The sequence below is a fragment of the Meriones unguiculatus genome, chromosome 17 (genome assembly GCF_030254825.1).
Source record: "Meriones unguiculatus strain TT.TT164.6M chromosome 17, Bangor_MerUng_6.1, whole genome shotgun sequence".
NCBI lineage: Eukaryota > Metazoa > Chordata > Mammalia > Rodentia > Muridae > Meriones > Meriones unguiculatus.
The window spans coordinates 46,927,856-46,955,065 of record NC_083364.1 but is presented as its reverse complement, the minus strand read 5'-3'; the positions used below and the strand labels follow the sequence as shown (position 1 = coordinate 46,955,065).

The window sequence follows — 27,210 nt, the reverse complement described above, 5'->3', positions numbered from 1 at the left end:
CACACACACACACACATTAAAAACACTTTAAGCACCTTTACTTCACATGTACAATAACTACTTTATGCACACTTTGCAATCCCAGCATTTTCTAAGTGGCATGTGCTATTTAGTCCCCAATACTTTGGAGACTAGCTTGAGCCCAAGATCAGCCTAGACAAGCTGATGAAATCCCATTTCAGGGGAAAATTAGTTATCTGCTTACCTATTCCTTGTATCAACTCTTTACTTGCCTATTTATTTTTAATTTTTTACCTGCATGTATGTCTGTGAACCTCATGTATGCCTGAGACGGCCAGAAGATCCCCTGGAACTGGAGTTATAGATGGTTGTGAGCCACCTTATGGGTAGGCGGATGCTGGGAATCAAACCCAGGTCCACTGGAAGAGCAACCAGTGCGCTTACCCATGTAACTCTCTTGTATTGTCTTTTATCAGATGGGCGTAATATACTTTTCTTTTTTAGCACTGGTGATTGAGCCCGGAGCCTTGTGGGTCATACCCACTGAGTTATATGCCCAGCCCTCATTAATTTTTATAGAAAACAGAAAGTAGGGAGAAAAATAGTGCCACACCTTGAATGCTCAGCCATGGCTCCTTTGACTTTAGCCTTTGACCTTGAATTACTGTTATGTTATCTGTTGTATTTTCTAATCCTCACGCAATATTTCCGTTATCTTAGAGTCTGACCAGACAGGAGTTCTGGCAATTGCTTCAGCAGAACTATGGCACGGAGCTGGGCTTAAATGCTGAAGAAATGGAAAACTTGTCGTTATCCATTGAAGAAAATGTGCAGCCAAGGTACAGTGAGGCAACTTACAATGTCAAGGTGCATCATGAACCATTAAAAATGGCATTACTTTAGGTTCTTCTCATTCAGGATCTCTACTAATCCATCATTTAGTGCAGTTTGCCTTTTTGTTGGTAGGATAGGATGCAAGTTGGGAGAGAATCACTTGTTAAATTGGTAAGCAAATGTGGGACATGAAGAAATATTAATGATGAAGCTATGGTTGTTGGGATTTGCTTGGTTATAGACAGCCTGTTTATTAAGGACCTGGCGCAGGAACTGGTGAGATCTCCAAGCCTACAGGAGCAGTTCAAGGGATTAGGGTGGTTTTATGACTTTTCCTTGAGGACTCAGTAGCATAGTGACACGTGCCTAGCACTCAGTAACCACTGACGACATTAGTAAAAGGAGCTGACAGTGCTGTGGAAACGCAAGCAGTGGCAATGCAAGGGTCACGCCGTGCTACAGTGTGATAAAGAAATAAGTAGAGAAAGATGATTTTGACAGATATTCATTAAGAAGTGTGAACATTTTATTAACTTTACAAGTAAAAATGCCCCTTATCCAATATTAATTGAGGCCATGGCAATAAAAATGAGGGTGATGCATTAAAATTCTGTAGCAAACATTATACTAAGTAAGAGAAGCCAAGAACCAAAGACCAAATCTTGATGTTTTTGTTGTGAGCCTCTCTGTCAGGGGCCCAGCCTTCTCTGTAGCCTTCCAAATCTTATAACGTAAATATGTTGAAAGTCCTAATACATACACAAATATTTTCCTCCTCTGGACACTCTTCTATTCTACTGCTCCAACCCACATTGTCTCAGTTTACATCAATATTTTATACTCGTTTTCACATGGTTGTGCATGCATATTTTATTACTTTTCTGTAAAGTTCAAATTTTTCCGTTTATTGCTGTCACCATAAAGTTTACCAGTATTTCTTAGGTACCAAAACTGTTTAGAAAACCAGTTTCCTAATGCAGAGAGCCTTGGGTTGTAGTCAGTAAGATCTGGATTGTGGTGTGTAGCCGAGATACCTTCGAACATTTCCAGTCCTCTGTTTACTCATCTGCGAACACGAGGCAGTTAGATTTGGTGGCCTTCAACGTCTCTGCCGCATTGTGAACTCTGGAGTCTCTGAAGCAGGAAAGTATTTTGACCCAAGTATCTCATACACATTTGAGGTCACCAGGGAAGCTCTATTCTCTGCTCCTGGAGACTAAACTTGAAAAAATATGTAGCAGGATCCTCACGCCCAGTTCTCCCTTGCACATGCTTCATCTGAAAACAGCAAGTCCACGTCAAACCTTTATTTCCTCAGCTCTCCATATTTCTTTTCTCTATTCACATTCTTTCTGTTCCTTTCCTCTCTCCTTTCTTACCTTCATTCTCCTTAAACTCTTGAGATCTCCTTCACTTAAGCAGTGAGCTATTTCAAGGATCCTTTTCTCTCTCTCTCTTCTGATCCCCATGGAGCCCCACGTTTCTGCCTACACAGGGGCGAGCTGGTAGCAGGCCTACAGCCATTATCTGTGCAAAGTTAAAGAGGGTTTCTGCTGCTTAGTTTTAGGTCAGCTTGACACAAGCTGAGAGGAGGGACCCTCGGTTGAGAAAGTGCCTCCATAGATCCAGCTGTAAGGCATTTTCCTAATTAGTGATGGGGGTGGGGAGGTCCAGCCCACTGTGGTGATGCCATCCCTAAGCTGGTGGGCTTGACTTTACAGCCATTCGGAAGCTGTATTTTCACAACTTATTCTTGGGGTTAAGTAGCTTGTCAGTGGCAATGGGGCCCACACCACTCCTAGGGACCTGAACTCGGGTAAAGCTAGATCCTCAGCCCAGAAAAGAATATCTGGACTGGTGAGGGTAAAACAAGTTTATTAAGTAGATAAGAGAGATAGGAGCTATAGTACATACAAGCTTAGATTTAAGCACAGGATTTGGTGGGGGTGAGGAATGGGAGTGGAGTTGGGTAGGGGGCAAAAAGAGATGTGGAGACAGACCGGCCTTTAAGAAAAAAGGGCACATCTAAGACATGGATGTGGGGCTTCTCAAGACAGCCATGCTTAGTTTTCTTTACGGTGGATGTCTGTATACATAGTCCTGTTGTTTTAAAAGTTATACTGTTTAAAGGGTATAAAGCATCACAAGGCTTAAAGATAAAAGTTAAAGTTTTAATGTAATGTTTTAGAAATTAAATATGATTATATGAGCAAGCTTACTTATTTATTAAAGAATTTTCTTTTGTAACAGAAACTAAACTGTGACCTTATGTAGTGTGTTGCTTAGACTCAGGGCCGAGAGGAATGTGCAGCTTAAGCCTTAGGCCATAAAGCTTCTCATCCTAAGTAAGCATTAGGACCTAAGGTAGGTTGTTTGAACATCATTGCGATGTCTTTAGAAAAACTAGTACTATCTTAGCAGGCAGATGTTTTGTTTTGTTTTATTGAGACAGGGTTTATGTAGCCCCGGTTGTCCTGGAATTCTTTGTAGAACAGGCTGGCCCTGAACTCACATCGATCCGCCTGCCTCTGCCTCCCAAGTGATGGAATTAAAGTGTGTGCACCACCACACCTGGTTCTTTGCTGGCAGTTTTGATTTTTGTCATTTGTGTTGAAGATTCTTTTTTTTTTAAATTAGTTATTTTATTTTATTTTTATTATCCTGAGTGAGATATCCCAGAAGGAGAAAGACACACATGGTATATACTCACTTATAAGTGGATGTTAGACATATAATATTGGATAAACATACTAAAATCTCTACACCTAAAGAAGCTAAGCAAGGAGAACCCTGGGTAAGATGATCAATCCTCATTCAGAAGGGCAAATAGGATGGACATTGGAAGAGGGAGAAAACAGGAAACAGGACAGGAGGCTACCACAGAGGGCCTCTGAAAGACTCTGCCCAGCAGAGTATCCAAGCAGATGCTGAGACTTATAGCTAAACTTTGGGGAGAGTGCAGGGAATCTTATGAAAGAATGGGGAGATAGAAAAACCTGGAGGGGACAGGAGCTCCACAAGGACAGCAACAGAACCAAAAATCTGGGGTCTTTTGTGAGACTGTTACTCCAACCAAGGACCATATGTGGAGATAACCTAGAACCCCTACACAGATGTAGCCCATGGCAGCTCAGTGTCCAAATGGGTTCCCTAGTAATGGGAACAGGGACTGTCTCTCACATGAACTCAGTGGCTAGCCCTTTAATCACCTCTCCCTGAAGTGGGAGCAGCCTTGTCAGGCCACAGAGGAAGACAATGCAGCCAGTTCTGATGAGACCTGATAGGCTAGGGTCAGAGGGAAGGGAACCTCCCCTATCAGTGGACTTGGGAACGGGCATGGGAGGAAATGAGGGAGGGAGGATGGGATTGGGAGGAAATGAAGGTGGGTGCTAGAGGTGGGATACAAAGTGAATAAACAGTGTTGATTCTTGACTCTCAGCTAGAGGGAAATACAAACTAGATCTCACAGTGAGGGGCCCACTTCTCCTCTTTCCCACATTCTCTTGTTCACCCTGTCTTTGTGTCCTGCCTCAGCCTGACTGATGGCCATTGTGTTCAGACAAGAGGAGCTCCCACTTCAGGAGGGCCAGGTTACCTCCTGGTTACTAAGTCAGAAGCAGGACAACAGCCTGGTGGTGCGGAGAGGCACCCAACTCATACATCTTCCTAACCCTTTGAAGTTCTGTGGTTTTACAAGTTGACTTACATCTGATCCACACTGCTGGGGTGACTTGAACTTCATTATATTTTTAGTAATTTCTGAAATGTATGGATTCACATATAAACGTATATTTTCTTTTCAAGAACAAAGTCAGCTGCCATTAACAGGACAGCGTGTTATAACTGGAGCTTGCTGCAGCTTAATCTACTCTTTGTTGAGATGATTTAGAGCAGCAAAGACCTCAGAGAGGAGCATGGAGGACTGTCTATGTGGAGATGACCTTAGGCTTCCGTAATGCAATGCCGTGTTTCCACAGAAGCCCCGGAAGAAGCAGTGTGGATGACGCCGGGGAGAGAGATGAAAAGTTCTCCAAGGCCACCAGCTTTCCACAGGAGCCAACCAGCCGAGTCTCAGACACAGAGCCACCGGATGGGAACTCCCCGAAAAGAGTCAGTATATGCTGTTTCTTAAAACTTACACCTGATATGGATACGTGTCAATTGCAACATCAGATCGAGTCAAAAAAATGCAATGTATTCCCAGTATTCAAAAGCTTGGGAAGAGGGCTTAAATCTCTAAGTAGCAGAGATTATTCGGGAAAAGCATGTGGTGGTCTTCTAAGGAATGGAGCCACCAGTAGGTCCCTGAACGACATAGTTAAAACACTAAGTACTGTTTAAAATATAACAAGATATGGGAATTTGTAGTCAGTGAAATTTCCCCAAAGGTGAGGAATGTGTGTGTGGTCTGTTTTGAAGGGGGAGTGATGAGCCTTTGCACACAGGCTGGGTCACAGGGAACACTCCTTATTAGAGATGACAGTCCAGCCAACAACTGGGCTCTTTAGTTAGTAAGTGTATTGGTTTTAAAGTTTATTTAGTTTCAATCACTTGGAGTCATGATTGATTTTAAACAGGATCTTGCTATGTTTCTCAGTCAGACCCAGAATCTGTGAGCCTTTTCCTTCCTCACTCTCCTTAGTACTAGGGCTACAGGCATTCCCAACCACACCTGGCTCTTTATTCCTGTTGTTATTTGATACTTGGTGTGTCTCCTCTGTGAGGGCATTCCCTTCAGAGGGGCTCCTGTTTTCTGATCTCTAGTGCTTTTTTTTTCTGAAATAGCAGTGTGTCCCATGCACACTGTGTATTTTCTGCCATAGATGTCTTTTTTTTAATTTATTTTTTTTTATTTTTTTATGAACCATTTTCTTAGTGAAGAGTGTGGTGTTTAGAGACCACCTTCTCAGAGCTGAGTGCTTCAACACAGCTTTTCCTGGTTGGGGCCTCCAACTTGACCGATTGGATTTTAGAGCAGGTTTTGGGTGTCAGACCCTGCTTCTGCCTCTTGCTAAGGGCACCATATCAAATAAGTTAGCTGCTAATGCTTTGTCTTTGTTCTCTCAACTATAAAGTGAGAGTAAAAGCTCACAGGACTTCTAAAATAAGAATGGAATGAATTGGTGGCCATGGAGGTACTGGGAACAATTCCTGGCGTTAGTTAAGTATCCTAAAACCATAGGCTGTTGTTACTGAAAGTGGGCCTGCATGTAGTTAGCGATGGTTCTTTTTATAGAACTGACTCCCTCTCCCCAGCCCCCACCCCAGCTAGGAAGCTCCTAGGATCTCCTCTGCGTAAATGTTGGGAAAACACTGACATAGATTTATTTATGTGAAAGGCCTCTGAGTTCTACACTGTTTTAGGCCAGCACCTCTCATCAAGCGTCTATGTCAGCCGACTGTTATAAAACTTATGCATCTAGAGACACTTCAGGCCCTACCACTGCACAAGGAATGTCATTCTGGAAGTCAGTCTTTGTATGTGGAACACTCAGTTAGGGGAGGTAACAAGGTGGGGGACTTCTTGCCGAATCATTGTCTCTTTACCAAAGTCCACCCTTGAGGACTTGGTTCTCAGGACTCTAGGCTGTCACCTAGTCCTTCCTACTTCCCCTGTCTTCTGTGGCTCTTCTTGGAATACCTAGCCTGTTGGTCCTCACCTCTAGTTCTGGCCTCACCTCTAAGTCTAGCCTAACAGTTCTCTGAGCAGCTTCACCTGGCAGCTGATGGCAACAGATGCAGAGCCCACAGTCAAACATTAGGTGGAGATCAGGGAGTGTTCTGGAAGAGTTAGGGGAAGGATTGAGGGAGCAGGAAGGGTCAAGGACTCCACCAGAAGACCTACAAGAGTAAACTAACCTGGACTCACAGTGACTGACCTACCAACCAGAGTATGCATGGGTTGGACCTAGGCCCCCTGCACACATGTAGCAGATAGATGGAAGCTTAATCTCCACGTATGTCCTCCTAACTATTGGAGTTATTGGAGTTGCCTATTCTTAGTAGTGAATGGGATTTAAAAGAGTGCAGCAGATCAGTCATATTGTTGATGCTTAGTTTAAGATGTTTTTCTTGCTTTGGAAGTTGGGTCTTTTTCACAAGGAGTTTATGGTGAAATTTTCAGGTCTTAGGGATCAGCAAATATTTGTCTGTTTTTCACTTTGTTTGATTTTTTTTTTTTACTTTCATCAAATTGAAAATAACAAAAATCAGAAACAACTGTTCTCCAAATGAAAATACGCTTGTTATAAAATTAATATTCCTTGTAAAATATGGGGAGATTATCTAGAGATAAAACAGTAAACACCAACAATTTGTTACTTTCCTTGCTCTCTTTCTTTTTTAGTAATTTTTAATTTTTATTTTATGTGCATTGTTTTGCCTGCATGTATGTCTGTGTGAAGGTATCAGGGTCCCTGGAACTGGAGTTACAGACAGTTGTGAGTCACCAAGTGGGTGCTGGGAGTTGACTCTCAGTCCTCTGGAAGAGCACTCAGTGCTCTTAATCACTGAGCCATCTCTCCAGCCCCACTGTTACTTTTTGTCTAGGTATTTATCTATATCCCTATAACAGGAAATATAATTTAGTTAACAAGAAAATAAAAACAGTGTGGGCTCTGCTTGACTGTTAGGGAGGCCCTGGATCTGCTAAGCAAGCATATTGCTTTCTACCATGGAACTTGTAAATAGATCAGCTCTTGTTTTTTAGCTGCATTCTCTGCCTGAAGAATCAGTTCTCCAGGTAGGAGAGTCAAACTGTGAATTGTGTCCTGGTCCTAGGTACCACTCAGCTCCCTGTGTCCTCCCTGGAGCCGAGTCCCTGTTTATCGCTGGAGAAGGATCTTCTAGTGCAGAAAAGAAAAGGGCTGGATATATGTTTTACCTGCTCTTTCATCTGTGTATACACAGACAACACAAAAAGGAATTTTTCTGTATAGCTAATATAAATTCTTTATTTATCTGACTAATTATACTTAGTTCTGTTTGAATTATAGCGTAATAGCATTTATATTTAATGTCCATCATTTACTGTATCTGTTTACTATTATATTTATCTGTTACTATAGAAATAACATGTCTTTCTTAAATATGTCCAGAAAGTATACACATCATTTTGGCATATTTTAATTCCTTATCTCTTCATCTCTTAATGGTAGAACCAGTTGTGTTTGTAATGAAGCTAATCCTCTCCAACCTGCTCTCCTGGTGGACTTCTATCTCTTCATGGCCTTTTCATTTCTACTTTATTATTGGTTTTGAAAGATGGGTACATGGTGGGTGATGGATAAGGAAACAAAACCGGGTTTGGCTTCCCTCCAAAAGACCTGATTCTTCCTTATTTTTTTGTTTTCTGTCCCGTTTACTTTCCGCTCCAGCCACTCACATGTTAACTTCCTCTGAATCCCTTTTATATGATATTCTTTATAAATTAATTGTTCATTACTGTGTGAGAACACTTCAGGAAGACCTTCATTACCTATTAACATTTTAAGGATGACATTCAGTTCTAACAGAATGCTATAAATATTTTTCAAAAAGCAGCATTTCAATCCTTTCCTCTTCATATTCAATATTAAGGTTCTTACTGTATGACCTATGCTTCAAATCATTTTTTTTTTTAACTTTTAAACTGAATTGTTTGTCTTTTAGGGATTAGGAAAAGAGGAGTCCCAGAGTGAGAAACATGTGAAAAAAAGCCCTTCAGTAGATTCAGAAAAGAGGTTAAGTAGAACACCCTCCAAATCACTGGACTTGAATAAAAATGAGTGCCTTTCTCTGGACAAAGGCAGCACTTCAGATTCTGCAGACGAAGGTAAAGAATTTCAATCTAAACAAAATTCCAAGCATGTCTTCTAATGTTTACCCTTGTGTTAGGTGTGTGTGTGTGTGTGTGTGTCTGTGTGTGTGTGTGTGTGCAGAGTGAGAACTTGACTGTGGCAGCCTCGCACTATAGAGAACCAGAAAAGGCACGAATGTGCGTAGAGGATGGGAGAACAGCTCCTCAGTTGGTCTGACCCATCTTTATTCCTCTCAAAGTCTGCAATTTGAAAGTCTCCATTAGATCGACTTAGAATCCCAAGCTTTCAGGGACCAGGAGTTAGTAAAGTAGCTCAATGCAAGTGCAAGGACCTGAGTTTGAGCCCCAGCACCCACACGGCAAAACCAGCATTTGGTGGCCATGGTGGCACAGGTGTGCACTCCCAGTAACAGGTACAGGGGTGCACACCTTTAATCCCAGCATCTGGAAAGCACACACACACACACACACACACATATGTATATATATTTATGAAAGCAAGTAGTCATGGCAGGTGCACATTCCAAGATTAATATTTAAATTACTGTGTAGCTTACAAAGCAAATCAAATTTCTAGAAAGGGACTCTTTTTAAAAGATTACTTTACTGATGTTACTTAGGAGATTATTATTCCACTCTGTAAAGGGGTAGTCAAATGCTTTTATTTTAGAATAAAATAATAATAATAAAATGTTATATTTTAGAATACTTTTGAGAAATATTTAAAAATAGCCACATGTGAAGCATGCCCACATCCTCACAATCACTTCTGAACTGTTTTTATTAGGGTCATTGTCTACTGAGTGTTTTAAATTTAAATTTATTTCCAAATAACTTTTTTTTCCCCAAATAACTTTTAAAGGAACATTCTGTAGTTGAAATTTTTAAAAAGAGAACTGCTAATAATATTCTACATGGCATTTAAAGATAATTTATGGGGACAGTGAGGTGGCCCAGTGGGTGAAGGTGCTTGCCATTAAGCAAAGTAATTGAGTTCAGTCCCTGGGATCCACTGGGAAGGAAGAAACTGACTCCTGCAAACCATCCATTGACCCTGTATGTGTGTGATAGCCCACGTACCCTCTCCACAAGAAATAAATGAAATGTAAAAAATGAAATAAAATAAATTATTTGGTTTTAGAAGACCAATAGATGTAGCTAAACTCTCATAATGATGAGTAATCAGAATCTTTACCAAAAGAAAGGCCTTCTGGGTACCAAATATGCTATATACTCTGGCTGGTATTCTTACTGTATGCTTTATATTATTGCACAGGACCAACAGATAGCACCCTTCCTGATATCCCTACTGTAATAAAATAGGGAGAAAAAAAAAAAGCAAAAAGCAAGTCAGAGAGACCAAAACATTACCCTCAACACAAATAGCGGCCGAGTTAGACGCTAACCTGCTTACATGTGCCAGAGGCAGCAGGACTACAGACTGAGCTGAAAATGAGGATGATCTACTCATCAGTCAGGCCAGCCACCCTCCACGGAGGAAGAGGGAAACCCAGCCATGGAGCAGCAGTAGCTTCTGAGGGTACCTGCTTCACTAGGCAGGACAGACATGTGCCAAGCCCGCCCTGGCTGCCCCATCCATCCTTACACGTCAGGTTAGGCAGCATGTGCTGCCATGACAGATACCGCAGGCCGCATGGCTCAGAACAGTGTAACTCCTCACAGTTCAATGGGGTGGAAGTCACAGATCAGGCCCAGCCTGATTGCTTTCTGGTGAGGACACTCTTGCTGGCTGCAGATAGCTGCCTTCTTACTCTGTCCTCAGTGCATACCCAGGAGCTAGGGCGGGAGGAAGAGGGAAGCATGGAATAGTTGAGAATATAATAATGGGGGGGGAGGAGGGACCCGGCATTTATAGGAAGCTTACTGGCAAGTCATGCTCCCTACTCTCTCTCGGTTCTCATAACCAGTGTGTCAGATCACCCAGTAGGTTTTGTAAGAAATCTATCTTGAAGACATGAAGAACACTGGCACTGAGGTCAGTGCAGTAGGCATGATGGGAACGGTGAGTAGCACAGCCTTACTAGGGCCCCTGCTACCACCTTCAGGATGAGTGGGTATGAATTAGACCTGTGCTGCCTGACCCAACTTAGGACTCTAGGAAGATCTATTCTGGCACCCAGTGGCCAAATAGGCAAGTGACACCAGATTAAGAAATTATTTTCTCTTTGTTTAAGCCTGCTCTTAAGAATTGTCCTTAAAAAGTCATTTCATCATTGGGTTTCCAGAAAAATAACATTAACACTCAAAAGCTGGGCACACACCGAGGGATAATTGAAAGATAAGTGTGTAGTTCTTGTATGAGAGCCCTGGCCACTGTGTCCCTTATTGGTGCCTCTTTAAAAACTGCTTGGTTTGGCACGAACATTTACATGACGTTTTCCCGAGTGTTCCTAAGGTGTTGGTGGTGTTGTGTTTTTTTAAAATTAGATTATCATTAGATAATGACTTGAGTGTTCCAACTGTTTTCCCTAAATGAGTTTCAAATCCCAGGCCCATCAGGTCTTTCAAGTGAGTGTGATGATGAATCTGCTCTTCAGTTTTCTTGTGGTTGTAAAATGATGGAGCCATAGGCAGGAAATGAACTGGGGAGAAAATGGGGAAAGTCAAACGAAGTGGACCAACTAGGGGATTTGGGCCTTGCCGTGAGGGTTAGGTGGAAATCCCTTCAAACCAAACACGGATGCAGTGTGTCTGTAGAGACAGGGTCTTGCTGTGTCCTGAAGCTGGTCATGGACCTCCGGCAGGCCTTGAGCTTCCAGTGACGCTCCTGCCTGACCCCGAGCACTAGGATCCTGCACACGTCACCACACTTGCTGAAATGGAGCACCCTGATCTGCTTTTGAACAGATAGAAAAATGCAAATATCCCACCCTACTTTTCTCTCACATTTATGCTACAGTTTGTGGGGAAGGGGCAGGGGATTATTTTGATGGAGAGATTCACTCTAGGATTATGTATCCCGACGGGATCAATTAAAACACAAGATCATGATACTGTCTCATGGAGGAAATCAGTGTTTGCCTGTGCCTGCCCCAAACCCCAAAGCCAGTTTTTTCCTATAGAGGATGTTTTATGCATTCTCAGAACAACTGGCAGCATATGTTTTAAGTTTCACATTGCTTGATTTCTCCTGTATTTATCTGCTTCATTTTGAATTATTTCTACTGGCCAACTTCCAACCAATGCTTTAAAAGCTTGTTTTAAATTATGTATACTTGTGCGTGTCTGTGCCTGCAACTGTTGGTTGCCCACAGAAGTAGGAGGTCCTTGGATCTCCTGGAGCTGGAGTTTCGGATGTCCAGTGCGGATTATGGGATCTACACTTGGGTCTTCTGGAAGAGCAACCGCCTCTCTGGTTCCTAAGCTGAGATTGTGTGTGTGTGTGAGTGTGTGTGTGTGTGTGTGTGTGTGTGTGTGTGTCAAGACAGGGTTTCTCTATGTAGCCTTGGCTGCCCTAGCCTTGATTTGTAGGCCAAGCTGGCCTTGAACTCACAGAGATCTGCCTGCCTCTGCCTCCCCAACTGCTGGGATTACAGGCATGCACCACCATGCCCAACAAACTGATATTTTTTAAGCACTATTTTTTTTCTATATTGACAATACTACCCTGCTCCTGAGTTGATCAGTGTCCTTTCTTCACCTAAAAAATACCACCTGCCGACTTACTTTGCACAGCAGTCTTATTTGTATTGTTTGGAGAGAATTGAAATGTCAAGAATTTCATAAATGAGTAATCCAAAGCAGGAATAATTTATTTTGTTTACTAATTTCCTTGAGTAAATTTACATGTAGACCATATTAATAATTTCTGATACGGATATAATAAATTGCACTTGTATCAGCCATAATTCAAAAATCTATGACCTAATGGGGCTTAGGCAAAACATGGAAATATTGTATTGAAGAACGTACATAAGCATAATCTTTCTATTTTTAATATGAATAAGCAGCTCACTTTTGAAAAGTTATCATTTCAGGGCTCCTTAGGAGAAAAGGCTACCTCTAGATGTAGAGAAAATACCAGATGAGCTTGGTGCATATTGCATTCAATTTTAAAATATTTGCACAGCAAAAGAAAATCAATAGAGTGACAAGATATCCTATAAAACAGGAGGAAGGTCTTTGCTATAGTCAACAGGGATTAATATCCAAAAAATATTTGAAAATTAACCAACCAAAGAGTAAGTAATTCAGTTAGTAAATGGACAAGTGAACCTAAAACCACCTTTCAAGTAAAAATGGCCAATAAACACACATGAAAATCTTCAACATTCTTAGCTCTTGGTGAAACCTCCATTGATGGGTTAGGGACTGCAGCTCATCTGTTAGAGTGCTCACCTAGCACGTGTCCAAAGCCCTAGATTTGGTTCCCAGCACTGCATAAAATGGCACATGGTGACACAAACCTGTAATCCTAGTAACAGGAAATCAGAGGATCAGAAGTTCAAGGTCATCCTCAGCCACATAGCAAGTTTGAGACCAGCATGTGCTCTATGAAACTCTGTCTCAAAAAAACAGACGAACAACATTCCTCCACCCCAGACCCAACCAACCAAAAATAATTACATTGAGATTTCATCTCACCTCAGTTAGAATGACTATCATCAAGAAAACAAACAGAAACCCAATAGGTGTTGGTGGGGGTGTGGGAGCAGAAGGAACTCTTATGCATGGCTGTTGAGAGTGTGAACTAGTGTCTATGTCTCCCCCTCAAATTAAAGCTAGCTTCCTATAGGGAGCCCAGCATGCTCAGCTTTTCACTGTCCCATTCACAACAGCCAAGAGCATTTTACTCTTAAGAGTAAGTTCCCAAATCCCCAAATCCACTCTTCTAGTTTACTCATGAAAAACTCCAGGCAGGCCCAAATTGAAAGTCATTATGTAAAATGGCCTGACCGTCACTCTCTCTGGGTTCAGGAGTGTGACAAACATAAATTATGAGAAGGCACCCAAGATTAGAACAGACTAAAGAGATTGGGTTGAACCCTGTGTGGAAAGAATTTTCTGAAGAAATTCTGCTAAGTCACCTATAGTTGTTTGCTTCTATTGTGAATATTTGAATTATTTTTTATCATGAACATATAATACTTCTGTGTTGGAGAAAGCTCTTTCCCAAGGCTAGCAGGGAGGCTGCCTTATAGAACCTTAGCAAATTGCCTAATTTCAGTGATGGAAGGAGCTCTTTGAATCTCAGTGAATGTTTTGCCTATAAAGAGCATTTTTATAAGAAGGTCATTCATTATCTCCATGGCATTTGTAAATTCTTTACGCACTAATCAATAAGGAGGGGGAAAGCCGTAGTGGGGGTGGGCAGGTTCTGCGTTTTGGTTGGCCTGTAGAACATTGCCTTTTGTTTTAGCACACTGGCTCCCAAAGGTTAACATTGACAGATGCTTTACCCAGATAACCCCTGGAGCTTGGTTTCTGAGGTTTGGAGCTTGTGACATAGTTTCTTCTTGTGTATTGGTGGAGGGTAAGCCTTGAGACAACAGCACGTCCCTGTCTTTTCTCATGAAATCATTAAAATTTTGTGTTGGGCTGTTTCCATTGTTTTCATTAAATATCAGGCTTCTATTCTTGCCATTTTTCCTTTTTTTTTTTTTTTTACCTTTTTTATAGTCTTTTCAGCTAAATTCTTTCTGGAGATGTAAAATGAAGGGTATGTTTTTGTGTGTTGGTGTGGATTCAAATTCCAGGGCAGTCACTCCTGGCCTTGACATCTTGGCAACTCTCTCTACACCACACCACCACACTTTCCTCCTCCATAGAGGAAGATGATAATGTCACTTCTTCCAAAGGACTGTGTAAGGCTGAGATGTGTCAGTCTGGAAGGTGATCAGCAGTGTCTGACATATAGATGACTGTGTCAACAGGGTTTCTGCCCTGTTTCCAAAAAACATCGAAAGAGGTGACAGACATGAGTTCATTTGCTGCGGTCCTTAGCTATTATCACGTTCCTAGGGGAAGCAAGTGCTGGTCCGCTGGGCGCTATTCAGCTTTGTAGAGTACCTTTCAGGAGGAGTTGTTATTCCCATTTTAATTTAGGGCATTGAGAACACACTATGAATATAGTGACCTCTATCTGGGGCAGCTGGCAGTAAACCTGGTGAAGCATTCAGGCCAGTGTGTCAGTGCATGTAGCAAATGGAAATACCGGGGACTTCATATTTCCTGAATTATTATTCAGTGGTAGGACTTGAGAGGGCCTTGGTAGAAACTATTTCTTTTATCACATATGAAACATTCATTTGCATGGTATCTTCTAAAAGGAGTTCAATATTTTTCCAGCTGACTATCTTTGTGCGTGTGTGTGTGTGTGTGTGTGTGTGTGTGTGTGTGTGTGTGAGTTTTAACAATTAAAAAAATGTGATCTTATTTAGTCAGGTACATCTGCTTATGTTTAATATACATTTCCAATTTGTAGTTTTAGATTTCTGAAGGAGGTTAATTCATATTTAAAGACTGTTTTGTATCAAGACCAAAATAAAACACATCCCTCTCCCTCTACCCAAATACTGAAATTATCTTTCCTTAATTTCTTCTCCTCTGGTTTGTGTTTTGTTTTTCTAGAAAGTATTCCTGAGAATGATCTTCAAGGAAGACTTCATATCAACCGTGTCTTTCACATTAGTGCCGAGAGAATGTTTGAATTGCTCTTCACTAGCTCATGCTTTATGCAGAGATTTGCTAATTCTAGAAATATAATAGGTTGGTCCTCTGTTCTTACCTAATAATACATTTGTGAGGATTTTCCTTAGAGGGGAAATTGTCTGGGGGACAGTTGTCTGGATTTTCTGGGGGAAGGTAAATAAACTTTGATTTAAAATGTTGATTTTAAAACTGGGATTTGAATGTTTGGTTAAATTCACATGTGTACAATATAATTGTTTAATTAGGTAAGTGCTACTTAAAATTAGGTTTATACCCTTAAACCTACAGTTGTTCCTTAATTTACCTAGTTAGTCTTGCTGAACCCTGTTTGAAAGGGTTCCATTACAGGACAGCTGGCTGCAGGTGGAGAGTAAACTGAAGCGACCACCTGGCTAAATGGCCTTGTATCTATTACAGCTATGATTTCCTGGACTCAGCTCTTCCACTCTACACACTCATCAGAAATGGATGTGTGTGCACTCTGAAAAACACCTACTGGGGTTATGGGAACATCATTTATGATCTCAAACACCCATCAGTAATAGAGTAACAAATTATTCAAGTTTCCACTAAAGAATACCGTATACCAATGCAAACAACCGTGGGCTCCTGCTGCTTCTAATTATGAGTGAACCTCACAGTGTTAAGCAAAGGAAGCTAGATACAAAGCTTGTATGCCTGTTGTGTGAATTCTTTGCACAGACATGGAAGTCAGTGGGCTCATTGCCATTGTGGAGGAGCACATGGGTAAAGCCTGGGAGGCTGCTCTTGGATGCAGAAAGAGGTTTTATGTATTAGTCTGAGTAGTGCTCATGTGTGTTTCCTTTGTGCAAATGACAGAGCTGTGCCCTTCTGATCACAGTACCTATAATATAATGAAAATAGGAAGCTTTCTGTAGGGAGCTGATTACACTCCCAGAACGATTCTACTACTCCCGTGATGAAAGTCCTGCTTTGTCAAATAGCTCAGATGAGTTTATAGTAAGTCTAAAAATGAATTTATATCAAATGTTCCAAATATTTTGTTAACTTTGGGAGTCAGCCATATAAAATTAGGACACAGTAGTGGTACACATTTGTACAAGTTAAGCCATTTGACATACTCAGCAAATCAATTCTATACTGCAAGGATTTTGTTACCCATTAGGTTAGCTGATGCTTTACAAAGGCGCAAGTACATATTCATAGGTAATATCAATGATATTGACACCAGGCCCAAAAACGAATGTTCTTATTCATGATAGAGTAGCAAAGGGATTCTGTTGAGATGGAATCTTGTGATTATTTCATGAGTTTCATGGCTTTAAGACTGATTTTTCTATTTTCCATTAAAACATGGGATAGCTAAGGGATGTAAGTTGCCCTGTACTCAGTGGCTCATAGTTAACTTACTACATCTCTTGTGAATCGGTTTGTGCTTGGCTAGTCTCTGCAGAACCTTGTGAAGAGCTGGATATTTGCTAAGCAGTGAGTGTTGATGAGTTAGTGCCCTTTTGGGGTTACGAGGCACCACAGGTTATTTCAGATTGTAGGAGGTAAAGTTTGCTTCTTGCCACGTAACCACATTTGTTGTCTAGTACCAATCTGGCTTCAACATGGATGATTAGGTCAACTGTCAACTCTCTGGTGTCATAAATAGCTTTGGGAAGAAAAGGCTTCCAGCTTATTCAAAGTCTGAACAGAAATAGGCCCCTTACAGGGTAGACCTAGCATGAGTCAAGAGGCTTTTCTCCAAAAGATAATTTGTTCATGACTGTAAACCATACTGTTATTCTTAGAAACTGCTACCAAGTAATCAAAGTTGCCTGTCCTTTTTTTTTCACTGTGTGTATATGTGTTTGTAGCATGTGCATGAGCACAGGAGAGATACGCGTGCGTGCACGCGCGCACACACACACACACACACAGGTGTGGAGGTCAGAGGACAGCTTACTTGTAAGAGATGGTTTTCTCCTTCCACCGTGTGGGTTCATAGACTCAAACTTGGATTGGCAGGGTTGGTGTCAAGCACCTTTCCGTGCTGTGATGATTTGAGGGTCCCCACCGGCTGTGGCATACTAGCTCTACAATTGGTGGCACCATTTGTCGAGGCTGTGGGATTTTTAGGGGACGTAGTCTTGCTAGAGGATGGATGTCGCTGGGGGATTTGGGTCATGGTAATTTTAACCACAGCAACAAAATAACTAAGACATCTCCTGAGCCATCTCACCAGCCCCAAAGATCTAATTTATTTTGATAAGGAACTTTTAAGTTGGCAGTCTCTTTAATTTCTATTTACAGTTGCATACCATTACTTCTAATTAAAAACTCAATTTAAAATGTTTTCATTTAGATAAATGGAAGCTACCTGACTAGTATAATAACATCTGTATTTAATTTGCCCAGGCTTTGCAGATTTTAAAACTGTGAGGAAATATACATGCTATAAAGCTAAGAATTCAGAGACGTTGCCTACATTCGTTGTTGTGTAACTATTACCACACACATCTCCAGACCTTTTTCATCAGATTTTTCACCAAACAGAAACTCTGAGCCTATAAACAGTAACTCTCCATTGTGCCTCCCCAGTTCCCAAGGGACTACGCTTCATCTGTTACATTTGTGAATTTCACTGCTCAGTTTACTTCATGTAAATGAGTGTATATAATATTTGTCTGTTACTGAAACGTTTCACACTTAACAAAATGTCTTCAAATGTATCCTTCCACGAGAGGATCTGTAGCAGATATACGTCTTTTAAAGGCATAATTATATTCCGTGTATGCATGTATAATATAATAGTCTGTGTATTCAGTCATCATTAATGACATTTGGCTTGCTTATGGCTTTTAGCTATTGTGCAAGAAGTGTTACCCAGGCCATTAACATGTGAATATCTACTGAAGGCCCTACTTTGATATCTTTGATATCTTCTCAGTGTTATCCTGAAAAGGATTATTGCATCACAGGGTAACTTTGCTTCTTTTCTTTGAGGCTCAAAGAAAATGGTATGACCATTTTCCGGTCGTACTAGTGATGCGTAGTGACTCCAGTTTTCCCACAGAAGCACCAACACTTGTTCTTTCTAGTTTTATATAACAAACACCCTAACAGGTATGAAGTCTCGCGGATTCAAATTGCTTATTAAAACAAAGCATTCTTAAAGTACTCTGCAACTGTGTTTTTGCTTTTTTAACATTAGCACAATTAAAAAAGAAAGACACTGTATCCTTTTGTCTGTTGTTATTTTCTTACAACTTTATTCTTGACATTTTATCTGATAAAGATCTTTTCTTCTGTATTGAGGACTGACTCTTCCAATATGATGTTAATCAGAGGATGTTCTTGCAAATGAAAATTCAGTAGGCCATGTTGGACTACAGTAAAAATCGAAATGTAACACACTTGGGGAAATAGAACTTGATTGTTGTTTTATTTAATACTATGGAATTTTGCTAACAATTCAGTGATAACTTTTGATCCTGTTTCCAATTAGCAGTGGATTATTTGTCTTTTCCCGGGTATTTTGAAATTAAGTGGAAATCTTTTTTTAAGGAATGCCCAAACATGTTATATTTATAGCACATGCTGAGTGGTAGACCCTGTGGTAGGTGATGTTGCCTTTTTAAATGTAGTTATAAAACTTCGACAGATACGCAAAGGCTTTAAGATCCTGCCTTAAGCCACTAGACCTACTTGTAGAAAAGAAGCTGAACAAAAATGGTTGTCTTCAAGCTAACCCTTTGATGCCAGGGGATGAATTAAAGTAAGGCTGCAATGAGAAGGCTGGGGCAGCACCAACCTATGAAATAATTGTCCATGTCTACTGGAGTTGATGGCATTCGTGATGTAATCAGATTTTTGAATAGACCTCACTAGGCTTTCATCTGTAATGATTTTCCCAAATGTTGCTGTGTTTTAAAGCTATTTTTTTTGTGTGTGTGTGAAGTGTGTTGTACTCATAATGCAAGAGAATTATGACCTAGGTCTAAAACTTCTGTCACCTTCCCTTCATTAAACATTTAGCAGACCAAACACAACCACTAACATCTGTGACGTGATTTCCCCACAAGAAGGTGTTAAAATCTCAGTGTTGAATAATGGCAAAAGTCTTTCAATGTTTTGTCTTTAGTGGTGGCATACTCAAGTGTTATGTTTGTATCTTCTTTTTTTTCTCCTGACACAGAATCTTTTTATATGGCTCAGGCTAGCCTCAAATTCCCTATCCTCCTGCCTTAGCCTCACTGTTGCTAGCATTTACACGTATGTTCTTGTTCGCATTATTTCCATGGGTCCTAGATTTTAAACAGAAGCCTAGAGATGAACCAACCTTTGATTTTGACTTCTAAAAAACCAAATTAACAATTAGAAATAAGTAGATGAGATGTGTATGTATGTTATAGCTTTTTGAAAAGGAATTATTTTTATTTTTCTTTAGATTTATTCTATGTTTATGAGTGTTTTGCTCACATATATGTCTGTGCAACACGTGTGTGCCTGGTGCTAACAGATCAAAAGAGGGTATCAAGATTCATTGAGACTGGAGTTATAGTTTTGAGACACTATGAAGGTATTGGCAATCAAACCCAGGACTTCTTTGAGAACAAGTGCTCTTAACCATTGAGACATTCCTCCAGCCCCTATTATAGCTTCTTAAACTGTAGATTGTTGTCACACAAGTGAGGTGTGTAATTGAATATGGAAGGCGGTTTGTAAAAATTTGGCGACAGTAACAGGTTTCTGAATGCCAGATAGTAAAAATTAGTTCAAAATCAACGGTGTAATGAATCTGAGGTGCTTCTGACTCCTCTGTTGCTTTGAACGACTTTGTTGCAGCCTGGGTTCTGAACACACACTGCGTGTCACTGTGTCATGACATATGATGCCAGCATACCTGCAATACCTTGGCTCATACAAACCTCCTGTCCTCATAGAAACATAATGATTTAATTATGGGTAATAAAGACTTTCACATTTTTCCTGCCATCATCCCTTAGTACTTAAGTATCAAGTTAGTATATCTATATATTAAAATGTTGCTTTTTGAGCTGCTGACATGAATTTTATTTTTGAAAATTATGTAATGAATTTGGGTATAAGATTAGAAAAGAATTTCTAACAATTCTTGAGATGGCTCTCAACATATTTCAGCTATTTTTCACTATGCATTTATATGAAATGGTGTTCTCAGCACTGACTGTTATCAAAAGAACCTATAGACTCTGGAAAACATTGAAGGTACACTGCCATCCCATGTATCAAATTTTTAGCCATGACATACGTTCCTTAGGTAAAAGTAAACAAGTGTATCCAATAACATGCATATTTGCTTTTGTCTATTCTAAATGTCAAAATATAGGTAAACTAAGGAATTACTTTATAATACATTTCTTTAAGAATCAATCTCTGTGAGTGATTTGTATACCTATTTCACATACCTATTGCCCAGAGCCATGTAAGAACCTCTCTGGGGAAAGGAGTTTATAAGAGAAGACAGTTTAGAAGCCCCTGCTATGCTTCACCTGTAAGAAGAATGATTTCTCCAATGGGGTTAGGACTGCTCATAAATTTTTATATAACTCTCTAGTCACACCTTTGATTCTGCCTTTGTTTGCTCTGATCAGATGTGGTGTCTAGCCCCTGGACAGTTGAGTCTGGAGGTGACCAGCTGAGAACCAAGACCTACACTGTGGTCCTCAGCAACCCGCTGACTGGAAAATACACGGCTGCCACGGAAAAGCAGGTATGTGAGGAGCCATGCCTGTAGCACAAGAGAGATGATCCCTGTCATGGGCAATGGTTTATGAGACAGCTTCACCAGATAGCTGGCAAGGGACAATGAGCTGTTATTGGCCGGAAGGTGCTTCAAAGCATAGAAAGCATACCCCCCACATCTAATTAACTAGATCCCCTGTCAGAGAGTACTTGTGAGGAGTCTTTATGTCATTTGCAATAATGCTATTGTTTTATTTTTAACAATTGCAGAGATTCGGCCATAGAATCTCAGGCATGCTAGCCAGCTACCCTACCACTGAGCCGTATGCTTCAGCCTGCAGTTGTATTTTAAAGACAGGATATTTGTTCATTATTTTTGTTTTGTTTTGTCTTTTTAAGACAGGGTTTCTCTGTGTAGCCCTGGCTGTCCTAGAAGTAACTGTGAAGAGCAAGCTGGCCTCGAACTCACAGAGGTCTGTCTGCCTCTGCCTCCCAAGTGCTGGCATGAAAAGGTCCATACAAATGAATTTGTAAAAATCTAAAACTGAAGTAGTGTCTAAAATGCTACTAATGGCTCAGATGGCTTTGAAAACTAATGTAACACTGTGGAGGGAGGCTTGTGGAGGGCAAAGGTGGGGCTCAGATGAGGGGAGACACTAGTTAACATGGTTGAAGGTAGTGGATGAGCTCGTGAGGGTTCATCATACCCACACCTGGTCTTGTGCATGTGTACGAATTTAAAGATTTTAAAATGAACACTTCTAAAATCTAACTTATAGGATCATAGAAGGGGAGAAAGCCAAAGAACTAGATGGCTGCATGTGGGAAAGCACAGGCGTCTTTAAAACTATAAACACAAGCCACTCACTAGTGTGTCACTGACTTGGAGTGGGGGGTGTTCGGCCGATCTGGGCAGAAGTATGGTGCATATGAAGACCATTACAAGCATCTGTGAATGACTGAAGGAGGCATGTGTGGTGGTTTTTCCATCAGTGTTAAAGAAAATGTGATTCCCTTATCTTTCATGTATTTTAAATACTCACTTAGTATTCATAGTGTTCTGCCTTGCGTGTGTGCCTGCACACCAGAAGAGGGCGCCAGATCTCATTACAGGTGGTTATGAGCCACCATGTGGTTGCTGGGAATTGAACTCAGGACCTTTGGAAGAACATCCAGTGCTCTTCACCTCTGAGCCATCTCGCCAGCCCATCTTTCATATAATTTAAAAGGTTGCCACATATACAAGAAAAGATCAGTATTTGGCATAGTTGAACTTCTATAAACTTGGAAGCCAGTCCTTCCTCCTTCAGTGATGGGTAGAAGAGTTAAAATGAGAAAGCTTTAGCTGACAGACCCCCTAAATCCTGTTTAGGGAAAGTGATGTTTTCTTTGCTCCATTTCTTTTCCTTCCTTTCTTCCTTTCTTTCTTTCTTTCTTTCTTTCTTTCTTTCTTTCTTTCTTTCTTTCTTTCTTTCTTTCTTTTCCTTCCTTCCTTCCTTCCTTCCTTCCTTCCTTCCTTCCTTCCTTTCTTTCTCTTTTTTGATAACATTTGGCTTTGTTAAACTTTGATGAATGCGGGAGTTATGGACCTTGTATTATTCAATTGGTTTTTGAAGTATCAACTGAATTTTTAACTTAAAACTCATTGTAGCCAATAAACACAGAAAGATGATACGGTTTGTTTCTCATCCTGTCCTAGCTTGTCAAAAGATTTGATGTCTTTTGTATGTGTGAGAAGGAGCGTCAGCGCGTATGTTCTAAATAACTGGGAACTATCTGGGAAATATGTGTGTAAGCATTTTTCTCCTGCTTTGCAGACGCTGTATAAAGAGAGTCGGGAGGCACAATTTTATTTAGTGGATTCAGAAGTGCTGACACACGATGTCCCCTACCATGACTACTTCTACACTTTGACGAGATACTGTATCGTCCGATCTGCAAAGCAGAGATGCAGGATGAGGTGAGTAACTGCAAGGGCAAGGCATGTGTCCGTGTGTAGCCAGGGTGCGCTGCAGAACTAGCCCAGAGTTCTCAGTCAAGCCCCCCAGAGCTTTGCTTCTTGCCTAAGTCACATGTCCAGCAGCTGTCAGGAGACTGCAGCTGATGAAGTTTTGACATTCTGGGGCTACACAGGCTAAAACAAGTGTTCTCCAGGTGGATTTCCACAGAATGCAACCTCGTTGCAATGGGATAGCTAAAGCAGTCTATGGCCATGCTCCCCTGAACTCACCTTGATGTCTTCTGATAGCTAAAGTCTGCCTCTAAAGAAATATTATTTTCTTCTCATCCTATTAGAGTTTCCACAGACTTGAAGTTCAAGAAACAACCATGGGGCCTTATCAAGTCTTTAATTGAGAAGAATACCTGGAGTTCAATGGATAGCTATTTCAAACAGCTTGGTCTGTAAAGTTTTAATCCATCTATCTATCTATCTATCTATCTATCTATCTATTTATCTATCTATCTCCCTCCCTCCCTCCCTCCCTCCCTCCCTCCCTCCCTCCCTCCCTCCCTCCCTCCCTCCTTCCCTCCCTCTCTCTCTCCCTCCTTCCCTCCCTCTCTCTTTGGTTCTTTGAGACAGGGTTTCTCTATGTAGGCTTGGCTGTCCTGGACTTTCTTTCTAGACTAGACTCAAGAGATCCACCTTCCTGTGCATCCCTGAGTGCTGGGGTCACAGGCATGTGCCACCACACCTGTCTTGGGCTGTTCTTTATTCGGACACACGGAGGGACCAGGTATTGATGCTGGAATGGCTTTCATTGGAGTGGCTTCAGCTGCCTTCCTTGCTCTGCCAATTGCAGGATTTTACATTTTTCAATTATTGCTGCTTAACAACACTTATGCAATGCTTATTATATTCCTGTCACATAGCAAAACTTTACACACATCATAGTGTCAACATTTTGTGCTCACAGCAACCCTGTAGCTAGGATTGGTTTTTCTCATTTTACTACAGAAGAATTTAAAACAGTACTGTTAAGCGACTTGTCCAAGATCACATGCTCTCTGCCTCGGCATGGAGCCAGGAGGCTGACCACAGTGAGGGATTACAAAACAAGGTTATAATCCTCTTGTCCTTTCTCACATCTGTAGAGACCCAGGCCTCCGCCTTCCTTCTTATCCACAGCTGTCCTGGGTTTATGTAGGCTCGCTTGGCCATGGTGCTGTGTTTATGTGTGGGTTTTGTGGAGGTGGGTACTGGCACCTGACAGTGAGAAGCAGTGCAGCTATTGTGCTGGGATATTTCTTAACATATACAGGAGGGAACTCTGTACATAAGTGAACATAATTCATTTTAGCTGGAGGCCAGTCAGCTCTAGTGACTTAAAGCTGTATGTTATTTGTCCTCTGGCTATTTCCCTTTGCCTGTTTCATTATTAGACTTCTCATCAGCAACAGAGAAAATGAAACTTAAACATCATTTTGGCCACTGGCTGATGGGCTTCTGATGAAAAAAAAACAAAAAAACTGAGCAAAGGAACAGGTTAAAATAAATGACAAAATGAGATATTTAGACAGAAGAGTTCCTTTACTAGAGTTTTTCTTTCCGAATGTTAGAACTTATACATGTCACTCTTTTCTTTAGGGTTAAGAAGCACTAGCTGTACTCTGTCTTGGGAGCCTTTCTAGCAATCTTGTGGAAGTGTGTGGAGCTGTTGTTTTCATAACTGAAGCCATTACATTAATATTTAATATGGCATGTAGCGAGTTTCCACTGATGATCCCATCATTTATTGATACACATTCTTCCTAGAATAATGAAGCCTCACTGTAGGGGTCATTGTAGTCTCTAAAGCTTTTAATTAAGAATAAAGTTTGAATCTAGTCTGTAAAATGTAAGGTATGGTTAGAGAAGATTATCAGTGCTCAGACAAGCACACTTGTGTATGCACACATACATACACACATACACACACACTACTTGGGTCTTATATTTGAGAAAGCTTCCTTCTTATCCTTTTGTTTCTAAATTTTCTCCCTAGAATCAGATTTGTTAATGGAAGAGTCTGTGTTAAATCAATCCATTGAAGACCCTGGAAAACTTAGTAGCCTACGGCGGAGAAGGCGGACCTTGAACCGAACAACAGAGACGGTTCCAAAGTTGACTTCTCAGCATTCTTCTACAGATTCAGCCTACGAGGCCAAAGGAGATGTTACAGGTAGCGGTTGCTGTTACAAAAACAAAAACAAAATTTTAGCCTTAGGAAACATGAGGTGCCTCTTGTCTATGAGGGATGTCCTTTAAGGAAGTCTGCCTGTCTCTCCTTTTTGATAATATTTATTATACTCTGAATTTCTTAACAACAGCTACTATAGAAGCCTAAAGGAACAGTTGGGACATGGCAGGCATATGTCCAGTAGAGTATTTTATTTGGCCCACACAACATTTAAAAGTTTTAAGTTGGCTGAATTAGTGCAAGCCTTTAATCCCAGCACTCAGATGAGGCAGACAGATCTCTGTGAGTTTGAGGCCAGCCTGGTCTACCTAGTGAGTTCCAGGCTAGCCAAAATTACATAGTGAGATTCTGCCTCAAAAAGAAAAAAAAAATTGGATATTTAAATAAAAGCTCATGTCAGATGGCCCTGTACCAAGTTCATTCATAAGAGCAGTTGGTCAGGTCTGCTTAGAGCTGCTCCTTCAGATGTCTGTGCTGTCCAGCTGGCCTCTGTCCCCAACAGGAGTCACTAATCCACAGCTTCTAGGCAGCTCACTCATTTATTTCCTACTTAACATCTACAAACATCTGACGTTTAACTAGGAGTGCACTGTCGGGGGACAGCCTTCGGCAGAGAGCAAGCTTGACTGACAGTTTTGCAGAGTCCTTGCTTTACTGTTACCCATCCCCCTCAGAACTCTGAGACTGTCAGTCTCCTGTCCCCTTGCAGTACCAAGCCCCCGGTACACAGTTAGCTTTGTGTAACTGTGTCTAACTGCTGATTAAGATCAATGGCTCTTTCATTTTGAAATGTAAAGGTTTAGGCCAAGTGATTGGTGATTTTTTTTTTTTTTTTTTAAGGAGAGGAACACTGTATTAGCTCAACTCAACTGTTCTTAGCAGAGATAGTCCTTAGCTGTATATCATTCTTTATGTATTGAACTGGTTATTTAATAATTTGTAACATATCTCAAATTTGAAGAACTGCCATGGTTTATCTCATCGTAGGTTCGTTTCACATTTTACCCAGTATCATGAGTTTATGCTGAATCATTTTATCTTTACAAATGGCATTTTGCAGGTTAGTTTCAGATGGGTATTAGCTGTCGGCAGTGTTTACAGTCCTTGCTCTCACCTTTCACCTACAGGGAAGAGAAAGGCTGTGGACAGCTGTGACACGGCTCTTATTGTGGTGATGAGTGTATTGTAAGTACTCGCTGCGCTGCTTTTGTATATGTCTTCACGTGTACTTAAATAGTTCCCCAAAGAATTGGAAGGCACTTTTAGTTCTTAAAAAGGGATTTATTTATTCTTATTTTATGTGTATTGGTGCTTGGCCTGCGTGTCTGTGTATGCAGTGCTTATGCAGGGCGGAAGAGGGTCCTGGTCCCCTTGGAAGTGGGGTCACAGACAGAGGCTGTGAGCTGCTATGTGGGTGCTAGGAACCAAACCTTAGGGCTTGGAAGAACAGCAAGCGTCCTTAGCCTCTGAGCCACCTCGCCAGTCCCTGCATTTTCAGTTCACTGGTCACCACTGACCATGTTGACCTATAAAAACAGTATGATAGGTTCTAGTTTGACAGCTTTTAATATATCATTTTTCAGAATTGTAAAATTTGAAGGGCGTCTTTCAAAAACAATCTGAATTCCTATGATGAACCCTCTGGGTTTTTATGAGAAGTTCCACAAATTCAAAGACAACGCATGTTGGTGAAATTCCAGTGAAATGATTCTACTTTGCATAACTAGATCAGTGGTTCTCATGTTTGTGTGAATAAGAGGCATTTAGGAATTTGCTAAAATGCAGATTCTTCAGCCCTAATCTCAAGTGTTGACTCAGTAGACTCTGAATAGTGATCAGGAATTTTTAAAAAATTAAAAAAAATTTAAAATCTCTTTTATGTGTATGGGTGTTTTGCTTGCATGTATCTGCACATGCATGCTTGGTAACTAGGAAGGCCAAAAAGGGCGTTGGCTCCCCTGGGGCTGACGTTACAAACAGTTGTGAGCAGTCTTGTGGGTGCAGGACACCAAACAAGAGCAGGAGTGCTGAGTTTTAAAGCGCACACCGTGGCTTTTTCTGCTATGAATTATC

At 40.9% G+C, this 27,210-nt stretch overlaps 1 protein-coding gene across 5 annotated transcripts in view; it reads left to right on the top strand.

Annotated features, from left to right (window-relative positions):
- Positions 1-27,210, top strand: part of Gramd1c (GRAM domain containing 1C) — a 72,761-nt gene that overhangs the window by 41,677 nt on the left and 3,874 nt on the right. For all 5 annotated transcript variants that reach the window (XM_021656789.2, XM_021656792.2, XM_021656793.2 and 2 more), the window contains 9 exons: positions 682-800; positions 4,773-4,905; positions 8,446-8,608; positions 15,185-15,322; positions 20,869-20,987; positions 22,777-22,919; positions 23,255-23,358; positions 24,943-25,119; positions 26,265-26,322. In XM_021656789.2, the coding sequence (XP_021512464.1) occupies positions 682-800; positions 4,773-4,905; positions 8,446-8,608; positions 15,185-15,322; positions 20,869-20,987; positions 22,777-22,919; positions 23,255-23,358; positions 24,943-25,119; positions 26,265-26,322 (1,154 nt within the window). The remainder of the gene's footprint in view (positions 1-681; positions 801-4,772; positions 4,906-8,445; positions 8,609-15,184; positions 15,323-20,868; positions 20,988-22,776; positions 22,920-23,254; positions 23,359-24,942; positions 25,120-26,264; positions 26,323-27,210) is intronic.